The sequence below is a fragment of the Lipophrys pholis genome, assembly GCF_963383615.2.
Source record: "Lipophrys pholis genome assembly, chromosome: 15".
Classification (NCBI taxonomy): domain Eukaryota; kingdom Metazoa; phylum Chordata; class Actinopteri; order Blenniiformes; family Blenniidae; genus Lipophrys; species Lipophrys pholis.
In genome coordinates this window covers 28,400,836-28,413,869 of record NC_137642.1, presented here as the reverse complement: position 1 = coordinate 28,413,869, position 13,034 = coordinate 28,400,836, and the positions used below count along the sequence as shown (strand labels likewise).

The following is a 13,034-nucleotide window of genomic DNA, read 5'->3' as shown; positions in this document are numbered from 1 at the left end:
TTCTGGCTTTTCTAAACACGTGTAATCATGTGTTTTATGAAATCGCACTGGCACTTTAAACAAACTAATACTAATACTAATGTTGGAAAGGTGAACTACTGATAATCAAACACATCCTTAAAGACATTTGAACAAAGTTAAGTGTTGGAGTTTGTATTGTTCAAAATGTTGACGCCAATATTTTCACTTTTATGGCAAAAAATATCGGCTCCAAATATGACTACTAATAATTGGTATCAGTGTCGACCATGAGAAAAACCATATGGGTCTATTTCTCATCAATGCTGCTCCGAGTTGAAGGAGTTGGAGGAAATAATACAGCGACTGTCGCGGTACCAATCAGGTGTGTTGTTCTGGGCCAGAGGAGCTGACCGGTGATCCCACGAGCATCACAGTCTAATTCTCTAACTCTGCTCCTCAATAACTGATTCGAGAAGCAAAAATCTGATGAGAAGCTGGACTTGGATGGAAATGAGATTTTATTCTAAAAAACAGGCAAAACTCAGAGTCTCTGACCGGTCCAGGACTGACCGGACAGGGTTTGATTCTGCCTTGGATTCACTTCTCTATTGCATCATGCCTTTATTATTTTGTTTTGTTGGCACGTCCATCACACACTTGGAACGAATGGTGTCCTCAGACGTCCCTGTTGGAAAGCCCCTCTCCTGGGTTTTTACCTTGTTTGGGTGATTTGGGCAACTCAGCTTTTTTGGCCCTGCTTATGACACGATCAGAACCGTGGGCAGAGCGTCCCTATTTTTTTTTAAACATTGCCATGGATACAATACAAAGCAAAAGCAGCTATACCTATGAATAAGGTAAAGACAGAGTCACTTATGGCATCACTCTGGCAGAGGTGAGCAACAGATGTGACAGATTAATTGCTTTGTTTGTATCGTAAAGCTTACCCCATTACTCGCAACAACCGGTTTGACCAGCGGGACGGTGTAGGGAGGATTTGTTGTTTGATCACTTCCAATGTTCACCACCACCACTCACTTGTGCAGTCAGTCAGACCTCAGAGAGCCTGCGGTGGTCCATCATGGCCGTCAACGTCCTCGGTGTGGTGGTGATGGTGGTTTTCTACCTGCTGGTCCTCGGGACCGGCGTCTGGGCCTCCTTCAAGTCCAGACGGGTGCAGAAGAAGAGTGCGGCCACTGGGATGGAGATGGCCCTGCTGGGGAACCGAGGCATCGGCCGGCTGGTGGGGATCTTCACCATGACAGGTGAGTGCTGAGCTCCTGCTGGGATTTCATTCCCCACTGAGTAATCAGAAAGTATATGGATGAGATTGAGAAGGAAGTCAAACTGCTGCACAGAAACTGAACGACTGGAATGTGACGCACATTTCACCTCGAGGTCCTTCCTCATATTCAACATGAAAGGAAGTTCAAATAGACAAATTCAAAGTAGAAGAGCTTCAGACACGATGTGGAATCAAACTCTCATCTCGCTCGCTCTCCTACAGTGTAGTCAGATATCACTCAAAATAATGAACATTTTGACCATATATCAACCAAGTAAATAACAAATTCAACAATATAGACCAGAGAGACAGTGCAGCTAGATATCAAAACAGAAATAAAAAAAGGAGAAATGTGCATCGTCCAAAACAAAACACCCCTAATGTGTAATATACAACAGAACAGACACCCTGAATTAAAGGTGAGAAACATTGTATGAGTTAAATATACATTACATTACAGCTCCAACATGCAGTTTTCCACCAAGTTGATCAAATACATAACAATGAGACAAGGGACGTGTTGCATGACTCATTTGGACTCTTGAACAATTCTAAGAGTTTTGGTTGGTTTGAAGCGTTGGACCTTCTCCAGTCTAAAGAAGAGATGGAACCTCTGCAAGTTAAATCTCAACTGGTCAGTGAAGTGATGTCAACTTTCTAGTCTCTTTGTAAAGTGAATGAAATGTACAACGTACACTAAAGTATTGAAACGGCAAAGATAATATGAAAGAGTAGAAATATACATCAAGTGTCCAATAAAGAATAAAGAATAAAGAATAAAGAATAAAGAATAAAGAATAAAGAATAAAGAATAAAGAATAAAGAATAAAGAATAAAGAATAAAGAATAAAGAATAAAGAATTGGTGCCTCAGTTCTTCACTATCAAACTATATTACAAGTTTCAGTTGAAGTTCTGAGTATTTTTCAGTTTTCAACAGAGCTGGCAATTAATGAAGTATTTCTACGGCCAATAATATAAAAGTATTTTAGATATCTGTACTTTACTCTTTACTTCCAATATGATTATTAGAACAAATACCTACTGTCATGACTTCAAACTGCCTCCTACATCTACAATAAAGCCTGTGAACTTACTGGGTGGAGTTAATGCAAACTGGCTCATGTCCAAAGTGTAATCTATTACCTCTGAGGTTTATCCACTGTAATATATATATAACCTTTATTTGTATATTTGTGTTACACCTGATGTTAGTCACGGTGTTATTTGGAACGCAGTAAACTGAATTATGATGATTTATTACATAATGCACCACATTATTACATTTTCTTAACAAAAAGGGGAGCAGCCACATTTTGTAATAACTGTTGTAATATGTAACAAGTTATTACAACATGCGACAACGTTTATTAAAAACTGCAGCAGGTTATGTGGACGAGCAACGATGACGATGATGCCCTGAGAAAAGAGGAAGAGGGGCTGAAATACACAAAGGAAGGGCAGACAGGGGATATAGATCAACACTGATCAGACGCTACAGAGGGAGCCACAACAGGAAGGGTGAGGGAACAAAGACGCAGACCAGACAGAGACTTCAAAATAAAACAGGAAGAGACAAGCCGGTGACAGAGACACCTGATCCAATCTGATTCCTCATCAGTCCACTAGAATGTCGGGTTCTCTCCATTTCATTCACGTTTAGAGCGTTTTGTTCTCTGCTCACGTCTGTGTGGTTTCATTCCAAAAACATGCGACAGCGCCCTCTTGTGGCCCGGGAGACTAATTACATCGCCGTCAGTGTGTCTGCTGCTGCAGTGGAAACGCAACACTTTTTTTTTAACAGATTAGGTGTTGTCACGTGAGACGTTGTGGTTTAAACGGGGCCTGAGAGGTGAGTGTCAGTGAGTGTTGGGGGCAATCCAGAGGCATCAGCCGCTGGGGAGGACTGACCAATCACCTTCAGTGACTGGCTTCATGACACCACATTGGGGGGCAGCCAGGAAGGGGGAGGAGTGGGAGAATTTCATTCCTGATACTTTTTATTCCTCAACACTGAAAATAAGAAGAGTGAAAGCTGTGTGATTCTCTGTTTTGTGATCCGTCTGGCAGCCACGTGGGTCGGAGGAGCCCTGATTGTTGGCACTGTGGAGATGATGTACACGCCGTCAATGGGACTGACCTGGACACTCGTCATGTTCACTGCATACAGTATGGGTTTCATTGTTGGTAAGAGTTTACAGTCACATCTGCCAGGTTACTGCTAATCTGGATTTGAGAAATAGTCCAAAATAAGAACGGGAAGTAAGGGATTCCGTCAAGCTGAAGAAGGAGTCCTATGGGGCGCTGTTAAGATAAGATAAGATGTCCCTTTATTTATCTCGCATGTGGAGAAATTTGCAGTGGTACAGCAGGATAGTACAGAGACAGAAGCACACATAGCAGGAACTAAAAAAAGCAGATAAGAATACAAAATAATACAAAAATATGCACACGGTGCCTATAAGTGTGGACATGTACAGAATATGGGGGTGGATGTATTTTACATAGTAAATCCGTTCTTATAGATTATTATAGTTATAGCACCACTTATTGCCCAGTTGCAGTGGAGTGATATTGTCCGGTGGTGGTGTGCAGTGGTCTCCTGGGAGCAGGCTTGGTTGAAGAGTCTGACTGCAGCAGGGAGGAAGGACCGGCGGAGTCTCTCCTTCAGACACCGCGGGTGGAGAAGCCTGTCACTGACGGAGCTGCCCAGTGATGTGACGGTACCATGTAGGGGGTGGGAGACGGTCTCCATCAGGGATGAAAGCTTCTTCAACATCCTCCTGTCTCCCACCACCTCCACAGGGTCCAGGGGGCAGCCCAGGACAGAGCTGGCCTTCCTCACCAGTTGGTTCAGTTGGTTCCTGTCTGCAGCCGGAGTGCTGCTGCTCCAGCAGACCACTCTATAGAAGATGGCTGATGCCACCACTGAGTCATAAAAGGTCCTCAGGAGAGCCCCCTGCAGTCCAAAGGACCTGAGTCTCTGCAGCAGATGGAGTCTGCTCTGGCCCTTCTTGTAGAGAGCTTGTGTGTTGTCAGACCAGTCCAGTTTATTGTTCAGGTGAACACCCAGGTACTTAGAAGAGTCCACTATCTCAATGTCCTTTCCCTGAATGTTCACCGGTGGGGGGGGAGTGGGTCTCCGCCTGCGGAAGTCCACCACCAGCTCTTTGGTTTTACCCACATTGATCTGGAGGTGGTTCCGCTGGCACCAGTCCACAAAGTCCAGGTTGAGTTCTCTGTACTCCGCCTCGTCGTCGTTGGTGATGAGGCCGACGATGGTGGAGTCGTCAGAGAACTTCTGCAGGTGACAGGTGGATGTGTTGTGGGAGGAGTCTGCAGTGTAGAGGGTGAAGAGGAAGGGAGCCAGGACCGTCCCCTGTGGAGCCCCCGTACTGCAGATGACCAGGTCAGACACACAGTCCCGTGTCCTCACAAACTGTGGCCGGTTGGTCAGGTAGTCCAGGAGCCAGGATGTGAGGTGCGGGTCGACTCCAGTGTGCTGCAGCTTGTCCCCCAGAAGCGTGGGCTGGATGGTGTTGAAAGCTCTGGAGGAATCCTAGAACATGATCCTCACAGTGCTCCCAGCCCTCTCCAGGTGAGAGAGAGATCTCTCCATGAGGTAGAGGACAGCGTCCTCCACCCCGATGCCTGGCTGGTAGGCCAACTGGAGCTGGTCCATCGATGAGCTCACCAGGGGGCGCAGATGGAGAAGGACCAACCTCTCCAAGGTCTTCATCAGGTGTGATGTCAGCGCCACCGGCCTGAAGTGGTTGAAGTCCTTGGGGCGGGAGATCTTCGGCACCGGTACCACACAGGTCGTCTTCCAGAGCTGTGGTACTCTCCCCAGTTGAAGGCTCAGGTTGAACATGTGCCCCATGACCCCACTGAGCTGGTCTGCACAGGTTCTGAGGAGTCTGGAGCTGATGCCATCCGGACCGGTTCCTGACCTTTAGCCTCCTCAGCTCTCTGTTCACCTGGGCTGTTGTGAAGGACAGGCTGGAGCAGGGGGCTGTGGGGGGGTAGTTGTGGGAGTGAGGGTGTGGCTGACACTGAGGGGAGCAGAGAGCAGTGTGCAGGGGGGTGGGATGGGGGTGGGGACAGCTGGTGGTGGTGATTGCAGCGGGATGGAATGGGTCGGGGGAGGGGCGGATGTCTGTTCAAATCTGTTGAAGAAAATGTTCAGATCATTCACCCCCTCCTGGTCCAGAACCAGCTCGGTGTTGGAGTCCTTGTGACCCGAGATGGCTTTCAGGTCCTTCCAGACTCCGCTGACATTCCGCTACTGCAGCTCTTCCTCCATCTTCCTCCTGTAGCTGCTTTTCCCCTCCCTGATCTTCCTCCTCAGCTCTCTCTGCACAGTCCTCATCTCCTCCCTGTCTTTTGATTCACAGGCCGTCCTTTTGTCCCTGAGGACGGCCCTTATCTCAGGAGTGATCCACGGTTTGCTGTTGGCAATCCAGCGTATGGTCTTGGTGGGTACCGTGTAATCCACACAGAAGTTTATGTAGTCTGTGATGCAGTTTGTGAGGCTGTCCATGTCCTCCCCGTGGTCCTCATAGAACACTTCCCATGCAGTTGTCTCAAAACAGTCTTTGAGAGCCTCTTCTGCCTCATCGGACCAGATGTTAATGGTGCGGGTCACAGCTGGTTGTCTGTGTACCAGAGGTTTGTACACAGGCAGGAGGTGCACAAGGTTGTGATCTGATCGGCCAAGGGGAGGGAGAGGAGATGAGGGGTATGCCCCCTTGGTGTTGGCATAGAAAAGGTCCAGTATTTTATTGTCTCTGGTGCAGCAGGTGACATATTGTTTGAAGGTGGGCAGGGTGGAGGAGATGGAGGCATGATTAAAGTCCCCGGTGATGGAGGAGAGCTGTGGGTGGTGTGTCTGCAGCCTGTTTGTGAGCGAGTGCAGGACATCACACGCTGCGTGGGCGTTAGCAGAGGGGGGAACGTACGCAGTTATCGTGATAACGTGCGAGAATTCCCGCGGCAGGTAATACGACCTCATGCTAACCGCTAACAGTTCAATGTCCCTACAGCAGAGTTGTTCTTTAACAGTGATGTGCCGGGATTACACCGTCTATCGTTCACAAACACTGCCAGCCCTCCTCCTTTCCTCTGACCACTCTCCTTTGTCCTCTCTGCCCGTGTCAGGTGGAAACCATCCAGCGTAACGTTCGAGTCCGGTGTTAGCTCCGTTAGCCAGGTCTGCGTGAATAGCATCAGGCTACATTCCCGATATTCCCTCTGATGCCGGGTTAGCGCCGCGAGCTCGTCCATCTTGTTTGTAAGGGATTTTACGTTCCCGGTGACGATCGATGGTAGGACGGGTTTGTAGCGTCGCTTCCTGTTGCGGTGTTTTACCCCGGCACGGCCCCCCCGTCGCCTTCTCTTCAGCCCGTTGGGAACATCGGGTCGTTCGCCGGTTAGCTTAGCTGCGTTACCGAGGGCTAACAGCTGATCCCGAGTGTAAACAATAGGACCGCCACAGCGCCTGGCATCCGCGGTCACAGGTGTAGCCTGTAAAGTTATTAAAATGAGAAAAACCAGGGCAGACTTGGCCAGAGTTATATCCATCTTGTGGCAGGATGATTGTCGTACAAAAACAAAAAAAAAATCCACTAAAATCCACTAAAAGAACAGTTAGTAGGAGAAAGTAGGAAAAAAGTAGGAAAAATCCAGGAGCTGTTGTACCGTGCAGCCACTTGGGTAGCGCACCGGAAGGCCGGTATGTTAGCTCATAGGACTCCCGAGGCAGCTGACAGGTACCTGCAGGCCAGGCGGGCCGCAGCCCGGGCCGTGGTGGAGGCAAAAACCCGGGTCTGGGAGGAGTTCGGGGAGGCCATGGAGGAGTTCGGGGAGGCCATGGAGGAGGACTATCCTGAGGAAATTCTGGCAAAGCGTCCGGCGCCTCAGGAGGGGGAAGCAGTTTTTCACCAACACTGTTTACAGTGGAGGGGGGGGGCTGCTGACCTCAACTGGGGATGTCGTCGGGCGGTGGAAGGAATACTTCGAGGACCTCCTCAATCCCACCATCACGTCTTCCACTGAGGAAGCAGAGGCTGGGTCCTCAGGTAGACTCGTCCATTACCCAGGCTGACGTCACCGAGGTAGTTGCTAAGCTCCTCGGTGGCAAGGCACCGGGAGTGGCTGAGATCCGCCCTGAGTTCCTTAAGTCTCTGGATGTTCAGTTGGTGAAAAGCAGATGCCAAAAGCCGTCTGACAGCTAATTATGTAATTGTCTATCAGTGTTTGAGCTCTATATATTTGACCAATATTCTAATGATTTTTCTCCTCATGTTACATTTTTCTTCTCAGCTGGTTTGGTTTTTGCAACGCCGCTGAGAAACATGAAATGTGTCACCGTGATGGATCCGTTTCACTTGAAATATGGAAAAATCCCTGCAGCTGGACTGAGCCTGGTTTCCCTTGTGATGGATGTGGTCTGGGTGCCAGCAACACTGATGGGCCTCGGTAACGTTCTGTTTAGCACCCGTTTTCAGTTTCAAGTGAAAAAGCTAAACTTTTGTAGTTTTTCAGTCCAAAAAAAGCTAAATAAAAAACAGTGCCCCCTGGCAGCCCAACATGGAACCTACATGGTTTTCATAGTTTCAGTTGCTTCTGTGTAAACAGACATTGTTTCCAGTAAGTCGCAGTGTAAACGCCAAACCTTCCTACAATGAAAATAGAAGCGTCACGTTGAGCTCAGATGGTTCAGATGGTAGGCGAACTGGAGGCTTGAGGAGGAGCCAGAGCTGCTCCAGGACAAGTCACTCCAGGGCCTTCATGAGTTTTCACTTGGAACTTTGTGGTGTAAACGAGGCTTTATATTGGCTTTACTGTGATGCTCATTGGCTGCTGTGCTGTGGATCAATCCCTGACTGTGTCTGGCAGGAGGAACCATGAGTGTGGTCCTGGATTTGTCCTTCTCCGTGTGCATCTGGATCTCTGCTGCCGTGGTCGTGGTCTACACCCTGCTGGGAGGCCTCTACTCAGTGGCCTACACTGATGTCATCCAGCTGGTCCTCATATTCATCAGCTTGGTAAATACTGGTTTAATCAGCGCATGTGTGTGGTTTCATTACAGCAACAACCAACAGCACCCACTAGTGGTCCAAACTCATTACAACATCGTGTTCAGTGTTTCTGCTGTTGCTGTGGTATTGGCCATCGTTTTCAAAATGATGCGTTTTCACTTGAAACACTGTGGTGTCTTTTTCCTACAGGTTGCCTGTGTTCCCTTCATCATGATGAACCCTCACACCTTGAACATCAGCCAGACTCTGCTGAACAACACTTTACACTCTCCATGGATTGGCAGACCAGACGTTAGAAAGACATGGTTACTGATTGATGAGTTCTTCTACTTGGTAAGATGAGGCAACAACATCAAGTAATATCGTCTCCTACAATCACACTGCACTGGGACAGCTCATGTCATTTGTGTTTCTGACACTTCAAAATGAAATTTGGGGAAGAAAATCAGCAGATTTCTTTAATTTCACTGCATTTTGTTTTGAAGGGACTGGGCAGTTTGGGATATCAGGCCATGCACCAGAGAATCTTGTCGTCTTCTTCTACTGCGACGGCCAAGCTGACATGCTTTGTTGCTGCTTTCGTCTTGCTTGTATTTATGATTCCTCTCATTCTGATCGGGGCGGCCGTGTCGTCTACAGGTAATCAACAGCTTCGTGGACCGTCTATAAACATGTTCAAAAATCTTGTACCAGTGATCTCTGAACCAGTGTTGTCGTTTCACCTCATCTGAAATTGTTTACTTGTCACGGGTGAATGATGGCAGGACTCAACGGGCCGGGCGTCGTCGTTCAGGGGATTGGAGTCTGATTACTTCAACGCACTGGGGGAAGGGGAGGTGGTGCAAGCTGCCAACAAAGGAATAGTTCAAAAACAATGGAAAGAAAGAGACATTTAAAATGTTCCCAATAGAAGCGCAGTATGTGAGTGCAAGCCGATTGCCCAATGGTCTTCTCCCTCTGTGGGCTCCTACCTGTCGTTATGAGCTCCACCTGTGTCTCTCTGTGTATTGAAACCTCTCTCCCCCTGTCGTCTGGGTCGTGCTCTTCTATTGGGAACTATACCATATGCCAAAATTCAAACATGGAGAAAACCTGGAACATAATGAAATGCAGGGATTACAGGAAGCAACGCATGCTCAAACAATATAAGACAACAACAACACATAAGGGAAGTCCAAAGTATACTTCTGTCCCCATATACTTCTATACTTCTGTCACCAGGTGAAGACGATCACACACTCAGTCACAAGTGAAACACATCAGGGAACAGCAATCAGACATGAGGAGAGAAAGTCAAGGAAACATCATGAGACTTCAGAATAACAGCAAACAGAAAACAAGCACTTTGACATGACTGTGGGTACTGTGGTGAAGAAATGCTGAGCGGTCAAATGGAACAGTGTGGCGCCTACAGGATGTGATCCAGAACTTCCAAAACAAACGTCCTGTATTTCCTTCCTCTATTGGACTGTGGTGAAAATGGGGCTGAGCAGTGAAGAAAGGTTTTCTTTTACCAGTCTGAAGACATCCCAACACTCACCGATTCCATGAACTTTGGATGATGACTGAAAGAATGAGATTGTGGCTATAAGTGGCAGGACTCGTGGTGGAGCCGTTGGTCCTCCACAGTGAAAGGAGACAGCTAAAGTGGTTCAGGACAACGGCTAAGAAATCCACTGGTGTCCTCTAACTGAACCAAGGACATCCGACTCAGCCCGTCAGCCCGGTCCAAACTATCAGGAGAAATTGCATCTCTTGGTTGGTCTTCCAGAAGCTTGATGTCCTTCAGAAGCGTTGGGGGAAGACAGGGACGTCTGGGCTGATTGGCTCTCCATATTGCCACTGGGACGCTATGCAGGCCAAGTTGGAAAGAAGATGAATGAATGAACCATTTTAGGTCTTCGTATTTGTTCCATCTCATTTTAAATCAGTTGAACTGCTGTTTCCGTCCTTCAGACTGGAACATGACGTCCTATGGTTCTCCGTCTCCATACGAACGTGGGGAAGCAGCTCTGGTCCTGCCCCTCGCCCTGCAGCACCTCACCCCGACCTTCGTCTCCATCATCGGTATCGGATGTGTGGCTGCAGCCGTCATGTCGTCAGCTGACTCTGCTTTGCTTTCTGCTGCTTCAGTTTTCACCACCAACATCTACAAGAACCTCCTGAGACCAGAGGTGAGCTGATATGGAATCTGAGTAAACTGCTTCTTCTTACTACTACAGTACCCAAATCCCCATTCAATGATATTACTGTATGTAGAGGTGCCAGGAGCCAATAAGGATGATTTGATAGAATGAAGGAATGAACATCTGGTTCCTAATTCATTGTTTCCTCTCCAGGCATCAGACAGGGAGACCCTGTGGGTGATCCGTGCTGTTGTAGTTGTGGCGGGTGTGGTTGGAACATCTCTGGCCAACGTGAAAAACAGCATCATACTCTTCTGGTTTCTTGGAGCCGAAGTGTCATACCTCATCATCTTCCCTCAACTCGTCTGTGTCCTCTATTCTAAAGTGTCCAACGCTTACGGGGCTCTGATAGGCTTTCTGGTGGGACTGGCGGTACGACTCCTCAGTGGAAACGAAGCTCTCGGACTGCCCGTCATCCTCCATTTCCCAGGATGCACTCTGGAGGACGGCGTCTACGTCCAGTACTCTCCGGTTAAGACCATCTCCATGGTGTGTGGTCTGGTCTCCATCTTGCTCTTCTCCTACCTGACGTCTGAGCTCTTCAATAAAAACCTGCTGTCTGAGAGGTGGGACGTGTTCAAAGTGAAACACCAGCAGTTGCCACAAACACCAGCAGTTGGCGCCACCGAGCTGAAGGAGAATGAGAAGCGGAACGGAAACCTCCCTCATTCTGACTTAACAGAACCAATGATGAGCACATGTTAACATTCCTGTCTGGTGTTTTTTCACTCATGTAATGAATGAAGGGTGTAACTACAAACTCGGCTCATAAAATCCATTGAATCGTTCTCCTCAGTCCAATATAAATACAAAGTGATGCAATTGGAATAAGCCCTTTTTTAAACACGGGTACATTTTTAAAAAATGTTTCATTTAATCAAACCTGAGAAATTTCCAGTCACATGGGAACAAACGGCACCAACAGGCTTGCAGAGGTTTTTTACCACTAAGGAATGAGACATTTTTCAATATGTTGATAGTTGTTCGAGGTGTTGAGCTTTTTTGGTTCGGGTTTACTAAGTGGTGTAAAAGACCCCAGTAAAAATACATTGCTCCATTACTTTAGTACTTCACTTGAGTTTTCACATTTATTCCAACTTTCATTTATACTTCATTTTATTAAGAAGGCAAGAAAATTATGCTTTTATTCTGCTACATTTATGCATGATCCCGTCGTTACTCGCTACAAAATAAAATTTGAATATAATGGTATACAGTTGTGTCATCACGTTTGATTAATTGAACTGTGTCTCAGTCTTGGCTTCTCACTAAATAATGATGCATTATGGGACGTGGAAGCATAAGACGTCTACTGTGGAAGTGTTTACTTTTGGAAAGTACAGTTTTTGTTGTGCCCCGTGTCACTTTAAATCAGACAAGTGCTCAATTTTGGTGCTGAATCATATTTGCTGTCGTGTCTAAAAGAAAACAGGGAAGTCTGCCTATTGATCAGTGTGTCCTTAAAACATCCTGACTGGAGGCAGGAGCAGAACTTTCCTCTCGGACGTTTGATGAAGACGTTTCTCTCATTACGTGAAAGGATCGTTGAAAGGTTCGATCACAGTCTCTGGTTCCTCTGTCTACCGTTATTGGTGCATGCTCGCTTCCAAGATTTCCATGAGACGTGCTTCTACAGGACCACACTTCTCAGCCTCCCTGGGAAAGTCTACCCTCGGGTACTGGGAAGGAGAGACCAACCGATGGTCAAACCTCAGATTCAGTCCTGGCCGTGGAACAACAGACCCGATTCACCCTCTCAGTCTACAACCGTGTCCAGAGATGTCTTGTGGGAAGTGCTAAGGGACTCTACAGTTCCAGAACCACTGCTGTAGGCTACCGGACTTTGTACTGTGGCATGATTTGTTCAACGGCACCACCAGACAAGTCAAGTCAAGTCAATGATTTCTTCCCTACGGGCCAATCAAAAAGCAGCACACTAAGTGGTTCATTTTAAAGGTTGTACCTCGTCACCTCGTGTGTGACTGAAACATATTGTGAGTAACGAGACTGAGAAAACCTGTGTGAATTGATCAGGACCAGAGGTCATTTCAGGGACTTTCTGGGAACTTTTATCAGATGGAAACCAGCAGTGGTTCTGAAAAGGCAGTATCAGCCACGTTGGTATTTAGTGTGTACACCTGAAGGAAGCATGCTCAGACAGAACCAAAGTCATCTAAACAAACTGCTGAGTCACTGTTTCAACTTTCCGCACCTGAGTGCAATCTGGATGTGGATGTGAGCTGCAACAAAACTTTGTCTGCTGAGAGTACCGTGGTTAGAGATACTGAGAGTACTGTGGATAGAGATGCTGAGAGTACTGTGGATAGAGATGCTGAGAGTACCGTGGTTAGAGATGCTGAGAGTACCGTGGATAGAGATGATGAGAGTACTGTGGATAGAGATACTGAGAGTACTGTGGATAGAGATGATGAGAGTACTGTGGATAGAGATGCTGAGAGTACTGTGGATAGAGATGCTGAGAGTACCGTGGATAGAGATACTGAGAGTACTGTGGATAGAGATGCTGAGAGTACTGTGGTTAGAGATGATGAGAGTACTGTGG

The 13,034-nt window shown here is 47.3% G+C and overlaps 1 protein-coding gene across 1 annotated transcript; it reads left to right on the top strand.

Moving 5' to 3' along the window:
• Positions 1–1,015: 1,015 nt before the first annotated feature.
• LOC308120754 (high-affinity choline transporter 1-like) lies at positions 1,016–11,682 on the top strand. Its single transcript, XM_080481552.1, has 8 exons — positions 1,016–1,226; positions 3,316–3,432; positions 7,567–7,722; positions 8,143–8,291; positions 8,475–8,618; positions 8,771–8,924; positions 10,242–10,459; positions 10,625–11,682. The coding sequence occupies exons 1-8, from the start codon at positions 1,043–1,045 to the stop codon at positions 11,174–11,176; spliced, it is 1,674 nt and encodes a 557-aa protein (XP_080337678.1). The 5' UTR covers positions 1,016–1,042; the 3' UTR covers positions 11,177–11,682.
• Positions 11,683–13,034: the final 1,352 nt, after the last annotated feature.